Source organism: Arxiozyma heterogenica, assembly GCF_036370985.1.
Source record: "Arxiozyma heterogenica strain weizmannii chromosome Unknown scaffold_11, whole genome shotgun sequence".
In the NCBI taxonomy this organism is placed as follows: Eukaryota; Fungi; Ascomycota; class Saccharomycetes; order Saccharomycetales; family Saccharomycetaceae; genus Arxiozyma; species Arxiozyma heterogenica.
Window position 1 is genome coordinate 1,332,509 of NW_027042664.1, and position 16,954 is coordinate 1,349,462.

General features: G+C 31.8%; 6 protein-coding genes across 6 annotated transcripts; 2 read left to right on the forward strand and 4 right to left on the reverse strand.

The window, feature by feature from the left end:
• Positions 1 to 72: 72 nt before the first annotated feature.
• On the reverse strand, positions 73 to 2,229 carry GUT1 (glycerol kinase; the record flags this gene model as incomplete). Its single annotated transcript, XM_064857232.1, has 1 exon — positions 73 to 2,229. One exon carries the CDS (start codon positions 2,227 to 2,229, stop codon positions 73 to 75), a length of 2,157 nt encoding a protein of 718 aa, XP_064716365.1.
• A 1,193-nt stretch (positions 2,230 to 3,422) lies between these two features.
• Positions 3,423 to 5,795, forward strand: FPS1 (Fps1p; the record flags this gene model as incomplete). Its single annotated transcript, XM_064857233.1, has 1 exon — positions 3,423 to 5,795. The coding sequence occupies one exon, from the start codon at positions 3,423 to 3,425 to the stop codon at positions 5,793 to 5,795; it is 2,373 nt and encodes a 790-aa protein (XP_064716366.1).
• Positions 5,796 to 6,202: 407 nt separating this feature from the next.
• On the reverse strand, positions 6,203 to 6,877 carry GOS1 (Gos1p; the record flags this gene model as incomplete). Its single annotated transcript, XM_064857234.1, has 1 exon — positions 6,203 to 6,877. The coding sequence occupies one exon, from the start codon at positions 6,875 to 6,877 to the stop codon at positions 6,203 to 6,205; it is 675 nt and encodes a 224-aa protein (XP_064716367.1).
• Positions 6,878 to 8,537: 1,660 nt separating this feature from the next.
• ECM29 (Ecm29p) lies at positions 8,538 to 14,201 on the forward strand (the record flags this gene model as incomplete). Its single annotated transcript, XM_064857235.1, has 1 exon — positions 8,538 to 14,201. The coding sequence occupies one exon, from the start codon at positions 8,538 to 8,540 to the stop codon at positions 14,199 to 14,201; it is 5,664 nt and encodes a 1,887-aa protein (XP_064716368.1).
• A 193-nt stretch (positions 14,202 to 14,394) lies between these two features.
• On the reverse strand, positions 14,395 to 15,084 carry UBI4 (ubiquitin; the record flags this gene model as incomplete). Its single annotated transcript, XM_064857236.1, has 1 exon — positions 14,395 to 15,084. The coding sequence occupies one exon, from the start codon at positions 15,082 to 15,084 to the stop codon at positions 14,395 to 14,397; it is 690 nt and encodes a 229-aa protein (XP_064716369.1).
• An 812-nt stretch (positions 15,085 to 15,896) lies between these two features.
• Positions 15,897 to 16,775, reverse strand: ENT4 (Ent4p; the record flags this gene model as incomplete). Its single annotated transcript, XM_064857237.1, has 1 exon — positions 15,897 to 16,775. The coding sequence occupies one exon, from the start codon at positions 16,773 to 16,775 to the stop codon at positions 15,897 to 15,899; it is 879 nt and encodes a 292-aa protein (XP_064716370.1).
• Positions 16,776 to 16,954: the final 179 nt, after the last annotated feature.

Here is a 16,954-nt window from a genome sequence, read left to right on the forward strand (position 1 = left end):
CCTCTTTTTTTTTTCATAGGTTGAATATAAATTTTATAAACAAGTGTATTTGCTGTTAATGACTTCTCTTAACTACATCTTTCCATTAACATACTCATTCTCAATAATTGGGATGTGTTCACCTTCAATATCGGTTAGCCAGCCTTTGGACCTCTGTATAGCCGTCTCCCACATTTTCCAATGTTTTCTTCTGTCCGTGTCATTGGATTGACTTCTAAAATATTTCAAATTAGGATGATGATCAGATGGAATATCTTCTGCTTGTATGGTGTCATTTTTATGTGGTAAACCTTTTAGTGGAGGAGGTATTCCATTATAGAATACAAAAGTTTTAACGTCATTAAAGTCTTTCCATAGTGGACGTTCTTCTTTGGTTTTTCCTGCCATATTTGCAGCAATTGCTGCTCCTAGTGCGGTAGATTCAAGCACTGGGGACCGTCTTATTTTGATACAGGGTCCTAATATGTCAGCTTGGATTTGCATGACCTCATCGGATTTGGACATGCCTCCATCTACACATAATGTAGAAAACAATTTTCTTTCGTAAGCAAAACTAACATCGTCAATCAAATTATCTTCTAATAAATCAATATTGGGGTTTAATTTATCTCCATACACATCAGAAGTCATAGCTTTTAAAATGGCCCTACATTGAAAACAAACGCCTTCAACCGCAGCTCGGGCAATGTGCGAGGCTGTTGTATACTGTGAGATTCCCATAATTGTTGCCCTTGCATTTGCATCCCAATATGGTGCGAATAAACCACTAAATGCAGGGACAAACACGACACCACCGGAATCTGGAACAGTATTTGCCATCGGTCCCACATCTTGTGCTCTTGGGAACAATCTCAAATTATCTCTTAACCATTGAACTACTGAACCTGCAACAGCAATGGACCCTTCAAGGGCAAACTGAGGTTTGTTAAGATCATTAGTAGGATCATTAAGGTCTAAATCAGGGAACCAGTAACCGATGGTAGTTAAAGCACCATGTCTTGATAATAGCTTTTTGATACCAATATTGTACAATAAGAAACAGCCAGTACCATAAGTACATTTGGCTGATCCTTTCTTGTATGCTAATTGTCCAACTAAGGAAGCACTTTGATCACCGAGACAGCCTTGGATTGGGATATTCAATTTTTCAAAATCGTGTAAAACGGAGATTAATTCATTAGGGAAATATCCACATCTCGTTAGATCAATTATATCTGCAATTTTAAACCTACCAAAGTGTGCAGATGAAGGTAGAATCTTGGGTAGATTAATCTTTTCAGGGTCTATGTTCCAAAACCTAAGCAACTCTGGGTCATATTGTAATGTATCTAGATTCATAAACCCAGTTCTTGAAGCGTTAGTTACATCAGTTACAAAATTGTTATTGCTTGTTAAATTTGTTAGAAGCCAAGTATCCACAGTTCCAAACATTAAATTTCCCCTTTCATATTCTTCCTTAACCTTAGGTTCGTTATCTAGAAGCCACCTTAGCTTAGAACTAGAAAAATAGGTAGAGAGTAGAGGTAAACCAGTACGTTCTTGAATATTTTGAACAGTTGCTTTCGGCATCATCTTGGATAAAGAATTAATAATTTTTGTGTTTCTTGTGTCATTCCAAACTATACCGTATGGTATTACAGGTAATCCAGTCTTCTTTGACCAAACAATTATGGTTTCTCTCATATTTGTTATACCGATGGACACTACTTTATATGTGGGGGAACCATCCTTCGACAATTTTACATTTGTTTTATTTAAAGACAATAAAGTTGATCCAAGGCATTGAAGAACATTGATTAATAGATTGATAGGATTACATTCAACCCAACCTGGCTTAGGATAATTTAAGGTTGATGGTTTCTTCAAAACTTTGTGTAGGTCTTCAATCTCTAAGTTTTCACTCTCTTTAATTAGTAGTCCAACAGAGGAATAAATCGGTTCATCTTTATTTCTGTATCTATTTTCTTGTCCATTTTGACTATGGTATAAATCACGCTGATTAGTTAGAGAGGTGCTGTATTCGATTTGATGTTTTGCTACTTCTTTACCGAACTTATCGAATAAAATAGCTCTTGAAGAGGTGGTACCTACATCGATTGAAGCAATTAAAGGTATTGTCCTATCTTCAGATGTGGGCATTGCGGTAGACAAAAACCTTAGATTGGAGTTTAAATTAATCTTTGATGATATGTTTTTGATCGATACTACTGGTATTCTTAATATATGCATATATACAGATTAAAGAAGAAGAAGCGTGCAACAAAAACAGAAGTAGAAAAAAATGGGAATATATAATATAAATTAAATGATAAAACATATATTTACATGGAATAGAAGGATAAATAGAGAAAAGAAAATAATTTGATGCAATTATTCCTTTGTTCTTAAAAGTGTATTACTTGTTTGTTTGTTTTTATTTAGATCACCTAGTGATGAACCTGTTGTATAATGTAAACGTGTTTTCTTTTGTTCTTTCTTTTGGTGTTTCCCTTATTAGCCCCTTTGTGCATTAAATATCTTTGGTCCATTCAATTTCTTTTAATACTGTATAATTTCTGCTTTTGACCTTTTTTCTTTTCCCCTTTTCTTTTTCTTTTCTGTTACGTCCGATTTTCTCTAATAGAAGATAGAAGGGTGATTTAGTATGGTGAGGAAGAGGTAATGGGTTTTAGTTGAACATACTGGATTACCAGCTAAGTAAGAGAATTGATTGGAGGAAATAGTTACTGTTGGGATTTCTGTTTTTATTAATAGTATGAGTAATGAAGGATATTGTTATCACAATAGAATGAAATGTTAATTTGTAAAAATCAAAATGTTGATTAAACAAGTCGATGTGACTAACTATATTGTAGGTATTGATTTTCTCTTTGTTTCTTTGCTTTTTGTATAAGAGCATGTATAATAGGATTGGCATGTAAATATTTATTTATCTCATTGCTAATATCGACTTTCTTTTTTTATATTATCATAAAACTTGGTAAGACAATAATAATAGAATATAGTAGAAAGAAATTCTTCTATGCTCATTATTAACTAGACTAATGTTTTTTGACATTGAGCGCAATAAACAATGTTTAAATCAAATTTCCAGAAATATAACTTTATCCATTCTTTTTGATTTTCTTCTTCTTCTTCATTTGCAAAGCTAATATTCATATGTTGATGTGTGCAAGCTATAAGAGGGAAATGGTGATTATGATGATTTCTGTAGTGTGGAAGTTAAAAACCATTAAATAATTATATTCTTTTTTTTATCTTCCTTGGTTGTTATTATTTCTATCATTAAAGTAGCTCTCTTAAAATCATTCAAGCAAGGTTTGGACAGATGTAAGCCTTTTATTATAACATCCCACTATTGCATTGAATAACATTTATTTCTTTGTTTCAGATCTTCGGTCGAAGCCACTATCGAACAATCCATGTTGTCGGCCAAAATCGGGTTTTTCCGGCGGAAGAACCGTCGGGCAAAATCAGATTTGCAACGAAATCAAATTTTTCCGATGTTCCAAAACAAAATTCGTCATAAGAAGAGGTCACTTAACAATCATACTTTTGATAACGTTAATTCTGCAGATAATAGAGACAACCACATTAGAAAGACACTGAAGAATCAAAACCTCAGAAGAAGGGCTTATTCCTCACAGATTTTCTATGATCAAGCTATTATCGTTGCAGATAAAAGCATAATCAAGATGGTAAATCAAAATGAACTGATTAATAATTTTTTATCAAGTAATGATAATCAAAGGGATTCCAATGATCTGAAACAATCCCATTTGGATAACGAAAATGGCAACAGTCAGAATAATAACAATAATAATAATCATAACCATAACCAATCCAATAAGAATACTTCAGGTGATTATAACTTGAATGGTACCAATGGCATGAGAGATGATAATTTTGATATTGAAAGACAGGGTCCTCCACAACGGTTCCCAACATCAAACCCAAATTCTTCTCTACCATCTGCCTCTTATATTCCACAGTATACAGTTATAGATAATAGAATTCCGTTTGCTATTCAAGAAGTGGTTCCAAACACTCAGGTTGCAATGACCACAGGACTAGAAGCTACTAACCTTAATGATTCAACGGCTCCTGGGTTAAGGGCAAGAGCTCCTACTGTGTCGGCCAATGTTCTTAATGTTGGAGATTTCTACGAAAATAATAATAACATTATTAATGGTAATTTTAATGATATGAGAAGTAATAATAATAATAACACTATTAATAACGAAAGTCGTACCAATAATATTGATGGTAAGAATAGTTTTCATGAAAGCATGGAAGGTGGTATGGATGAACCGATGAATGTACCATTAATGGTTAAACCAAAGACATTATATCAAAATCCACAAACACCTACTGTCTTACCATCAACATATCATCCAATTAATAAGTGGTCTTCTATTAAGCAGTCTTATATTAAAGAATTTTTGGCTGAATTTCTAGGAACCTTGGTGATGGTTTTACTTGGTGATGCAGTATGCTGCCAAGTTAATTTGGGTGGTGCAACTCAACAATTGAAATACGTTCAAGCTTTAAATAATATGAAAGGTACAGTCAGTGATGATACTTTGGAACTGGCAAAGACATTGCAAGATATTGTTTCCTCTGTTTCAGCCGGTACATTCGATGATATTCCATTAGGTTGGGCTGCAGCCGTTGTTATGGGATATTTCTGTTCAGGTGGGAGTGCTATATCTGGTGCCCATTTAAACCCATCAGTCACAATTAGTAACTGGGTTTTCCGTGGATTCCCGGCAAAGAAAGTACCACTGTATCTAGCAGGTCAGGTGTTAGGTGGTTTTGCAGGCGGATTGATTTGTTTTATTTTTTACAAAAGAGTCATCACTGAAATATATCCAAACACTTGGCGTACTAGTGCAGCTGTAGCTAACAATTTTGTTACTTTTCCTAAACCATATTTATCTTCTGCACGTCAATTTGTTTCTGAATATATAGCCACTGCGATATTCCAGGCTTGTATTTTTGCAATGACTGATCCTTATACATGTTTATCTACAGAAGTTTTCCCTCTGATGTTATTTTTCTTAATTTTTAGTTTAAATGCTTCTGTAGGTTTTACCACTGGTTGTGCGCTTAATTTGGCGCGTGATTTAGGTCCAAGATTAGCATTATACGCGGTTGGTTTTGATAGAAAATTGTTATGGATTCAGCATAAACATTATTTCTGGGTTCCAATGACAGCACCAATCATTGGAGCATTAACTGGTTCTTTAATCTATGATATATGTATTTATCAAGGTCACGAATCTCCTGTTAACTGGCCATTTACAGTTTATAAAGAGAAATTGTTAAGATTATGGATGAGAAGACCAGGATGGGCAACACGTACTAGAAACAGAGCTACTTCCGATTTAAGTGAGTTTTCATATCATGATGATGATGAAGATGACGAGTATGGAAGTGAACAAAATTCAAAGGGTGATTATGATTCTAAAAATAGTGGTAATGGTGGGATTCTTAAAAAAACAAGAGGGAAGGTTAAGACAAAGACCAAGAGTCAAAGTTCCGATGATGAATTTGATGAGGATTATGTTCAGAAAAATGTTACCTTTAAGTCTGTGTTAAAAGATAAGAGAGGTTATGGTGGAATATCAACTATATATGAAGAAGAGGATGGCAGCGATAGTAGTTCATCATTTGATAACGATGATGATGATAACGATGATGATGGTATACCAATGATTGGAGAAAATGGAGAATCAACGGTGTCTTCGTCTGATTCATCATCCCTACCTAGATTTACAACAAGAAATGGTTAACACACCATGTTTTGTTGTTTTATTTGTCATATGTTATGTATTTATTCATCCTATTTATTTATTCATGTTATAGTCATTAGATAGATTACCTAGTTATATTAAAAGAAATACCCCATCGTGTATATTAATGTAGAATAGCGTATAAAGGTGATAGATATAGGAATAAAGGTTAAAATATGTATAAAAAGAAAAGCATCTTTAAATGTGGACATATTGATTAAGGAATGGGATTTTTTCCATCTATTTATAAGTAGATTTATCTCTCCATTCATATATGTCCATCAGAATTTACCTATGAAACATTTTATTATCTGGAATATATATTAACTTCAATTTTTTTGTATGTTTACTACTTTTTATTGTTTTATTTTATCTTATTTTTTTATATAGTTTGAATATTTATTTAATTACCAAGTGAAAAATAATATCAATATACATATTGTGGTGATTGATGCTAATATAATTGTGTTTTTTCTTCTTCTTGTACCTATTCTTGTGATTATTTGGTTTATTCCTGGAATTCTTTGCAAAGTGCCAAGTACTCTATTATTAGCATTATGCAACATTAAACTTTGAGAAGAAAATTGTTCTCTAGTCTCCCATGCTTGCGTAATTAATTTATCCAAGATATTATGAGATTGATCAATTCTTCTGGATTCATTTTGAATATATTCGTCTGCATCACCAATGTCATTTGTTGTTGAAGAGATTGAGTTATCTTGAGCAATATCATTCTTTACACTAAATAAAAGGTTTAATCTATTACGTTCTTGTTGAATAGAAGATCTAATATTTTGAAAATTTCTCCAATGGACATTTAAAACTTCTTTATGTCTTTGTAATTGTGTCAATTTTGTAGCAGATAAGTTATTATCATTAGCTATCTTGTTTAAAGAATCAATTATTTCTTGTCTTCTTTGTAATATTGTTTCAATTTGGTTATCAATCTTTTTTTCTTGTAAACCTGGTTCTGAACTTGTAGTTTGCGCATAAGTAGAATACTTGGATAATAAGGACTCTGTTTGGGTCTCTAAAGAAATTGCTTGTCCTCTGACTGTGACAAAACTTGCAGCAGTGGACATGTCTCAATTGTATTTCACAAAGAGGAATAGATATGATAAAAACCAGTATAGTGTTTGTGTATTATTAATAAGTATTAGTTTATTAACAAAGAATAATAATATAAACAACCTGCACATGGTTGTATATAAGATTTGTACAATTAACATTGTCAAATCAAATTTGCTTATGTTTTTGATTTTATTTTACTTTTTTTTATTTTTTTCTTTTTTCTAACCTTTGCCAAATTTTTGAAAGTTTCTTATAGTTTCTGCTTGGTAAAAGAGAAATAGAAAAATAGTGACAGAAATTCAACAGTGATATATAACAACAACTGTCAGTTATTTATTGAATAAATAAATAATTGAGGCATGTTTAAAACGCCTAGAGAAACGACTAAATCAATAAAAAAGTTGAAATATTGATCTCTTGTTTCTAATTTGATTAAACATACTCCTTAAATATAAATATACCAAAGTAAGCACGTCAACTAGAATTTTTTATATAAGAAACAAAAGTTTCACAATATTTAATATTATATTTACATTATTTTTTCTGTCATATCACTTTATTATATCGTTAATATTATAATATGGAAGAGCATTTTTACAAAGAAATATCCTTTATACTATTGAACTACTTACATTTAAAAATATTAAATTAAAAATATCCGTTATCGAGGAATAAGGTAGAGGTTTATTTCCATATCAAGATTAATAAGAAAAATGTAGGACATGATGTGTTTCAATGAACAAGATAAAAAAGGTTCAGTACATGCGTATTGCTTACCTATATTATAATTTGATGCATACTTTGGTAATTTTGTATGTAATACAATTTTTGTGTTATTAGCTTTGTTTAGCTGTTGTAGAAGAAATGATAAAAGGAACTTTGAAAAAAAGAGAGATGTGTTCTCAACTAAGGAACAACTACTTGATAAATCTTTCAATCCTTAGGAATCATTTTTTCGTTTTTCTGCTACAGCTATTTATCATATATGTAAGATGGATAGAGCAAGGAGTACTTGAGATATCATTTAAATTTGAATTTCAGTACTTGGCATATATTGAAGTTTATATTGTGGTGTTGTATCTCAGTTTTTGAGCGTATTCGAGAAAACATCTTTAAAACAAAACAGTAAATTCCCCTGGTGCTGTTATACATTATTATTATTATTTACTTTTCAGAAGTACAAAGAATAAAAAAAACGGCATATAACTATTACATAGTAATTGGATAACTTCTAATGGTCTGTAACTGTATCTTTGTTGCTTATCTTAGACTAGGAATGGTCAGCTGGAATCACTTATTTATAGTTAGTTATGTTTCATGTTAAAGTATGGCAAGTCCTAATTGAGAAGTTAGGGTTTGTATAAGTAAAGAATAATGAACCCTAATCTGTTCGAACTCTCAAAAATACAAACCCTACGGGGAAATAAACAGAAGTCCTAAAAAGAAAAAAAATAAGAATACTTCAACTTGAATTCCTCAGAGTACAAATTAGATAACCGCCCAACAAAATCAAGATTTTGCCACCCCCTAGCAACAATTGGTGAAGTTCTAAAGCCAGTTCTTCAACTGTACTAGAATATTACATCCAATTGATAATTATTTTTGTAAAAAGGTTTAAGAATACATAGGAAACCAAAAACAAATAGAAATAAATTCTATTTTCACTCTATAATGTCTGCTATTTCCACAGAGAGTAAAGAGTTAGAATTAGTTGAAAGAGTTGATCTGAAATTAGCTTTGTCTGATACACCAGAGAAATTTGAACTAAATTTAGAAGCATTTCTAGCACCATTGTTACTGAAATTAGCATCGCCCTATCACACTGTTCGAACTAATGTCCTAAATTCATTAAAAAATGTTTTATCCAGGTTAACTTCATTAACAAACGTAAAATTACCTGTTGAGAAATTAATTGAACAAGCTAAAACTGTTGAAAATAGTTTGCCTAACTGTCATGACACAGCTTTATTAAACAATGTTAAACTATATAGTCTGTTGTTGGCAAGTAGAGGTATAGACAGATTAAAATCCCAAGATGAGAAAAAAAAATTATTGCCTATTATCATGAATAATATATCTAAAGCACCATTTAATGTTGCAGCTAGATTGTTTCATATCTTATGTAAAATTTTGTTGACATGGGAGCCACCTTTAAAAGGCACTCCTAAAGAACAGGATCTTATTCAGTTTTTACATTTAAATGATGAAGAAGATTTCCATTTCTTGTTGGACCATTTTACCAAATTTTTTTTATTGATACCTGCTAAACCAGATCCAACAACTAATATAATTCCAAGAGGTTATACATGTCCAGGTCTTTCTTCAGATGATGTTTCATTCTTCACATATTCTGCTGGTGTATCTTTCAGTAATGAACAATATTCAAAATTTAAAAATGGAATATTCAAATTTGTTTGTCATGGATTTGTATCTAATGATCAACTTTTAGTTAAATTTCTATCTGTTGTGAGCACTGATAAATCTGATCTATCCAATAAAGCTACACAATTTTTAAAAAAATTGCAGATACCTTATGAAGATGAAGATTTTATTAATTATTTGATCAATTTATATACGGGAGACAATCTTAGGGGAATTCCACCTGTTAGAAGCCATTTACAGGAAAAAATATTGACAATATTAAATAATAGTATCTATGCAACTACTAATTCTCAAAAAGTCTCTTTAATCTGTTCTATTGGCTTACATTCTAATGACTTTAAATTAAAAGCACTATGTCTAACATTTATTAGACATGTAGCAAAATATAATTATACTAGTCTACTACCTCCTCCAAAAAGTTTGAATGGTAATTCTTTTTCTTCTTCCGATTTTCAGACAAACATAGCTGCATTGATTAGAAACAATCTGCATTCTGAAGGTTGGCCACAGTTACAGTTAGGCTCCTCTACATCTGCTTTCAACGTTGCTTTACAACAGAGAAGGTTACAATATGAAACTTTAGGGGATCTTTTAAAAAAAGATTTTAATTTGGTTAAGGATTTATCATATATTGAATTTTTGTTTGATTCTTTAAAAGGTGATTTATCTGAATTTAATACTAGTATCCAGGAGGCTTTATTGGCAACTTTAGGCCATTTATCTAATTTACCAGACGAATCAAAAATCAAATTAAAAGATATCTTAAGAAACAATCTAGCTAATGATAATGACTTCCAAGATCGAGATGATAATATTTCTGAAAAGGATAAAAATTCAATTAAGGATAAAATTATGTCATTACGATTTATATCAATAAAATTCACAAATGCGTGTTTTGAATTTGCTGATCCAGAAGCTAGATTATTTAATGTTTGGGGTACTTCTCGTAATAATAGATTTGACATCATTGAAGAAGCAACTAAAGGGTTACATCCTTACTGGTTTAGAGTATATCGTTCTTCTATCTATAGCACACCTCATCGTATTGTTCCTACTAAAGAATTGTCCGGACTCACACTAGCAGAAACAAAGCTGCCTACCTTCCAATCATTTGTTACACTATTATTGGAAAACATAAAAATGGATGAAGAAAATCCAGATGCTGTAATTCGTTTAACTTTTGGTAAAGCAGTTTGGTTTGCTAATCAGTGTCTTATATCAGAAGCTATATTTGGGAAAACAACAACAATAGTACAGGACGAAAATTGGTCACTTCGTATTGAAAAGGCATTAGATATTGATGAAGTTGCAATATCATTAACAACTGAATATTGTTCAATTATCACTGATAGATGGTATATTGATTTCTTGGAAAGAACTTGTACAGAATTTTTACAATTTTCCAAAAATACAGATATTTCTTTGATGTCAACATACAGAGATATAATATTTGGTGAAGTAACTTACTCGCTACTTCGTTATTCAAACAATATGGTATTGATTAGCTTACAAAATCAACTTCCATATCTGCTTAGATATTTGGAAGGAATGAATGTGACAAATGAAAATGACCTAGAATTATGTGGAAAAATACTTGGTATAATATCATCAACTATTGAATCTGATTCCACTGTTTTATCAACACTTTTAGATGCATTACATACAGAAGATGTTTCGACTATCTCCTTGCCAACACTATATGCCTGCAGTTACGTATTATCAAGGATGTCTTTGTTAGATAATGTAGATTCAATCTCTACGACTCATTTAGAATCTCTTGTTGATGGTATTTTATCACACATGTCAGATACTAAACTCAAAAGAATTGTATTCAAAATGTTTAATGAAATTTTGAAATTTGGTTTGTTTTCACGATTATCTGTAGAGAAAAGAAAATCAATAATAACCTCACTGATGGATCTTTATAAGGATAAAATGACTAATGATGAATTAATAGTTGAATTTTGGGGTTATTTATCACTCTATTGTCATGAATTTGAGCTAATTAATGATTTTTATTCAGCAATTATGAATTTACATGTTTCCAGACAAGTTGAATATTTGTTCACTGCAGGTGAGGCTCTTTCTGTTGTTGCTGGAGGTTGGTATAGTACTTTTTTGATAAATCAAATTGATATACTGGCTGTTTCTAGAAAAGGCTTACAGAAAAAACTTGGGGACGAGAACTTGAATTTTGTTCTTACTAAAATACTAGATACCTGTAATTCAACAAAACCATCTTTGAGACGAGCTGCATGTATCTGGCTGTTGTCATTAACAGAATATTTAGGAAGCGATGCTGCTTTTCAAAATTTTGTTAAAGATGTACACTTTAAATTTATGGGGTTCTTAGCAGCTAATGATGAGTTCGTTCAAGACTCTGCTGCAAGGGGTCTTTCATTAATTTACAACTTGGGAAATGAGGATTTGAAAGAAGAGATGGTAAAGGGTCTATTAAAGGCATTTACATCTACAAATGAGACATTAACTGCTGGAAATATATCTGGTGAGACACAACTATTTGAACCTGGTACTTTGAATACAAATGATGGATCTATTAGTACATATAAGGATATTATGAATTTTGCTACTGAGGTTGGTGATCCATCTTTGGTTTACAAATTTATAACAATAGCCAAGAGTTCATCGCTATGGACTTCAAGAAAAGGTGTGGCTTTTGGATTAAGTGCTATCATTTCAAAGTCCTCCTTAGAAAAACTATTATTAGAAAATAAAGCTACTGCAAGAAAATTAATTCCAGTATTATATCGTTACAGATATGATCCATACTCTGCAGTTGCCCGTGCAATGAATGAAATATGGAATTCTTTAGTATCTGACTCATCTAGTATAATATCTATATATTTTGAAGATATTCTAAAAGAGACATTAGATGGTATTGGTAACAAGGAATGGAGAGTACGTGAAGGTAGTGTTATAGCCTTGACTCAACTTCTTCAATCTCAGCCATTGGAAAAGTTTTCTGGAAAAATTTTAGATTTGTGGACTATGGGTTTTCGTAGTATGGATGATATAAAGGAGAGTGTGCGTGAAGTTGGTGCAAAATTTATGAAACTTTTAGCAAAGTTGCTTGCTCAATCCATAGATATTTCCAAAGGTGTAAGCAAGGAAAGACGGATAGAAATATTGAAAATAATATTACCCTTTTTATTAGGGAAGAAAGGCCTTGAAAGTGATGTAGAGGATGTAAGGAGGTTTTCCATATCAACCTTGCTGGATTTGGTCAAGAATACAGGAGATTCATTGCAATTATTTGTTCCACAATTAATCTATAAATTTTCACTTTTATTTTCTGTGATTGAACCGCAAGTTATAAACTATCTTGCTTTGAATTCTGAAAATTATAATTTGGATAGTAATGTTATCGATTCGCAAAGAAAATCAGCAGTTACAGCATCACCTATTTTTGAAGCCATTGAAAAATTAATTTATATGTGTGATGACTCTCAGGTTGAGTTGGTCATAAACTATGCATCTAAATCAGTGAAAAAATCTGTGGGTTTACCGTCAAAAATTGCTGCATCATATATTATTATTTTATTGGTCAAAAGATATGGTACTGGCATTCAACCTTACACCGGAAATCTATTAAAGACTTGTGTAAACATGTTTGAAGATAGAAATGAAGTTGTAAATTTGTCATATGCGCAAGCATTTGGATATTTGAATAAAGTAAGTTTGCTGGAGAAATCTTTGAAATACTCAAGGAAATTGAACGAGAAATATTTTAACCCATCAAGGGATAACAGTAAAAAGGTTGTGGGATGTGCTATAGAGTCTATTATAAAATATGCTCCTGCTAAATTTGAGTCAATTGCTTCCTCACTTATGCCTTTAATATTTGTAGCTTCTAATGATGCTGATGAAGCAAATGCAAAACTTTATGGGGATATATGGACAGAAGCTTCTACTACTGGTTCAGGAACAGTTAAATTATATCTGAAAGAAATATTGGAAATTTTGGCAGCAAATATTAAGTCTACTGATTTTAACATGAGAAGAATGTGTGGAAAATCGATTTCTGTTGTCTGTGCTAATGTGGATAACACAATTGATTCCAAATATATTAAGGAGTTATTAGAGATAACCATGGATTCGTTGTATGGTAGAGCATGGGATGGAAAGGAAATATTATTTGAATCTTTTGTTGATGCTTGCGTAAAATTTAAAAATTATATTCTAAATGATAATTCCATAGAAAAATTAGTTAGAACGGCCCTTAGTACAGAAATTTCCCGTAATAATATGGACTATGTAAAAAAGATTATTACTAGTTATGGTAAATATCTAGAGAACTTTGATGATCTTAAGGATAATGAAAACATGAAGATGTATATATCTACTATTGATAAGATAATTGAATCTTATGATATATTGTCTTCTAACACCAAGGAACCTGAAAAATCAACCTCCAGTGATGATGGTGAGGGTGAAAATACTGCTATTACAAATAAACGGATAAAACCAAACTATGAAGTAACTGAAAAATCATCAGAAAGAAATATAAAGAACGAGGAATATCTTATTAGACTGATCAAGTCTGTGGTGAGTGTTTATGTGAAAACATCTAGTAATAGTGAATTGTTTTTAAAATTCATACTAAATCACTCAATGAGTTTGTTGGATAATAGGTTTTTTGTTTATACATGGAGAAGTGAAGCTGCCATTAATGATATTGGGATTAAAATTTTAGATAAAGATGTTAATTTAAGTGAAACTCTGCTCTTTGATTATTGGAATTTTGTTTATATAAAAACAAGCAGTAAAGAAACTACTTTGAATGTTAAATTAAAGTTAATTAAATTTGGATCCATAATGATAAACAAATATCAATCCCAGAAATTGATAGTCGAGAACCAATTAAGAGAACTCAATCATACTGATCCAACTTCACGTATAATAGTGGAGCTTAAAAATATCGGCTTAAACTAGTAGATGGGCATATCCATAACTAACAAAAAAAAACTAGGTTACATATAATATTATCATAGTTATATAGATATATATATATAACTCAAAAAAAAAAATAAATACTTAGCTTCCGCAAGTAGTTTTAAATAAATGGAAAAAGAATGTTCTTCTTCGACAACACTATTGAAGTAACTATACTCAATGGAATTCATAATTATATTCCACCTCTTAATCTTAAAACCAAATGTAAGGTCGATTCTTTTTGAATGTTGTAGTCCGATAAGGTTCTACCATCTTCTAACTGTTTACCTGCAAAAATCAAACGTTGTTGGTCCGGTGGAATCCCTTCTTTGTCTTGAATCTTGGATTTAACATTGTCGATTGTGTCTGAAGATTCTACTTCCAGTGTAATAGTCTTACCAGTCAAGGTCTTCACAAAAATTTGCATACCACCTCTCAATCTTAAAACCAAATGTAAGGTCGATTCTTTTTGAATGTTGTAGTCCGATAAGGTTCTACCATCTTCTAACTGTTTACCTGCAAAAATCAAACGTTGTTGGTCCGGTGGAATCCCTTCTTTGTCTTGAATCTTGGATTTAACATTGTCGATTGTGTCTGAAGATTCTACTTCCAGTGTAATAGTCTTACCAGTCAAGGTCTTCACAAAAATTTGCATACCACCTCTCAATCTTAAAACCAAATGTAAGGTCGATTCTTTTTGAATGTTGTAGTCCGATAAGGTTCTACCATCTTCTAACTGTTTACCTGCAAAAATCAAACGTTGTTGGTCCGGTGGAATCCCTTCTTTGTCTTGAATCTTGGATTTAACATTGTCGATTGTGTCTGAAGATTCTACTTCCAGTGTAATAGTCTTACCAGTCAAGGTCTTCACAAAAATTTGCATTTTCTTTTGATTCTTATATTGGAGAGAGAATAAAAATATAAATAAATTAATTTGTCAGTCGCTTATCAGATTACTTACTAAGTATGATAACAGAATAGCAAACAGCGAGAAGCTTACTCTGGTTGAAAGAAACTTGAAAGAACAGAGAAAAGAAAAGAGAGAGAGACACAAATCAACCGAGCCTCCTGGAGTAGAAGAGAAGAAAAAACTTCAAAAATGAAAGGAGAAATTCTCCTCCCGCCACCTTTATATACGTTACAAAACGCAACTCCAAAAAAGAAACTAATCAAAAAAAAAAAGATAAAACGAATTTGATAACGATAAATGAATACACCCACACACCCTCCCCTGATGGGGCGGGATTTCTTTTTTATTTCCTTTTCGGGGCAGGCTATTGTTACGCCACACAGACTCCGAAAATAATTCTAGAACTGGTGGTGTATGGGTGGTTGGACGTTTTCTTTTTTTTTTGTGTGATGGAGACGGGTGTTCGAATGGTGTGTGGCGCACAAAGTGTAATATTTAGAAATACAGATTGGTTGACTAGTTGTCATGTATGGCTCTAGTATTCTAATATTGCAATAGAATATTATTTAGATGAACAAAACTAAAGAAAAACAAAACACAATCCTAATCGTTTGATCATTATGCCCCCACGTAAGATCTGTATATCTTTCTTCTTCTGTAATTTCTACTTGTCTTGTATTATGTCTCTTTTCTTCCTTTCTTTTCCTTCTTTATTTGATCTTTTGTTTTTGCTTTGCAGTATAACAGTCTCACATTCAATTCAAAAGAAAGCATGCATTTTTAATTTAACTACTGAATGGGTTAGTTGCATGGAACACCCTGGAGGTTAGACCTGTACTTCTACCACCTGTTTGAGAGTCAATCGTATTTGCTTCCTCTCGGAGATTTCCTAATGTTTTTGCATTGGGCTTAAACTCGCTGATAGTCACGTCACGGTATCTATTTAATCTGAAATTTATAAAACGGCTGTTGCTTTCTTTTTCTTCTTCTTCCTCTTCTTCCCCCTCGTCTGCTATAGTGTACATCATGGGATTGTCAGATGGTCTTCTGTTCACGTCAAGACTTTTAGATCCATATGTGTTTGCATTACTTTTATTTCTATTTAATTTTTCACTACTATATCTTGTTAAATGTCTGTTGTCGGTAGATTTACGTCCTGGAAATGATATGCTAGATCTGAACTCTATAACGTTTTGTCTCCTCTTCTCTAAAAGATTGGGATCATTCAACAACGATGATATACTATGCGACAGATTTCGAATTTGTATCCATATATTCATATCAACCTTATTTATGTTCCTTTCATCGATCTCCACAGTATTCAAATGATCAAATATATAACTGCTTGTAGAACTTATCCATTCAATAAATTCGTCAGAACCATTGTTTAATAAATATGATATTAAAGTCAAAGTTTTGACCACTATAATACAATTCTTATGTGAAAATCTTTTTGTCAAATATAATGCAACTTGTAATCTTTTCCTTAGCACGGAAATTATCTCTTTCAAAGTTTTTGGACTGTATGTCAAAACAGATATCTCATTCATCAATGTACCTGCATTACTGTTCGATATAGAATTCTCACGGTCATCAGTTATATCCTTTACTTTGATCTCTGTGGAGGAACTGACAAAATTTTTTACTGTATTAAAGAACGGCATCGATGAAAAAATTTCAGTTATATGTCGTATATTAATCAGACCGTGTTTGTCTGTTTCTTTGTTTGTTTTTGCAATATCTGATTTACTATTTAATTTTTAATAGTTACGGATGTCTAAGTGAGCAGGTATCGTCTATCCTCATTATATACTTGAACTACTTTCATCTTATTATCATCGTA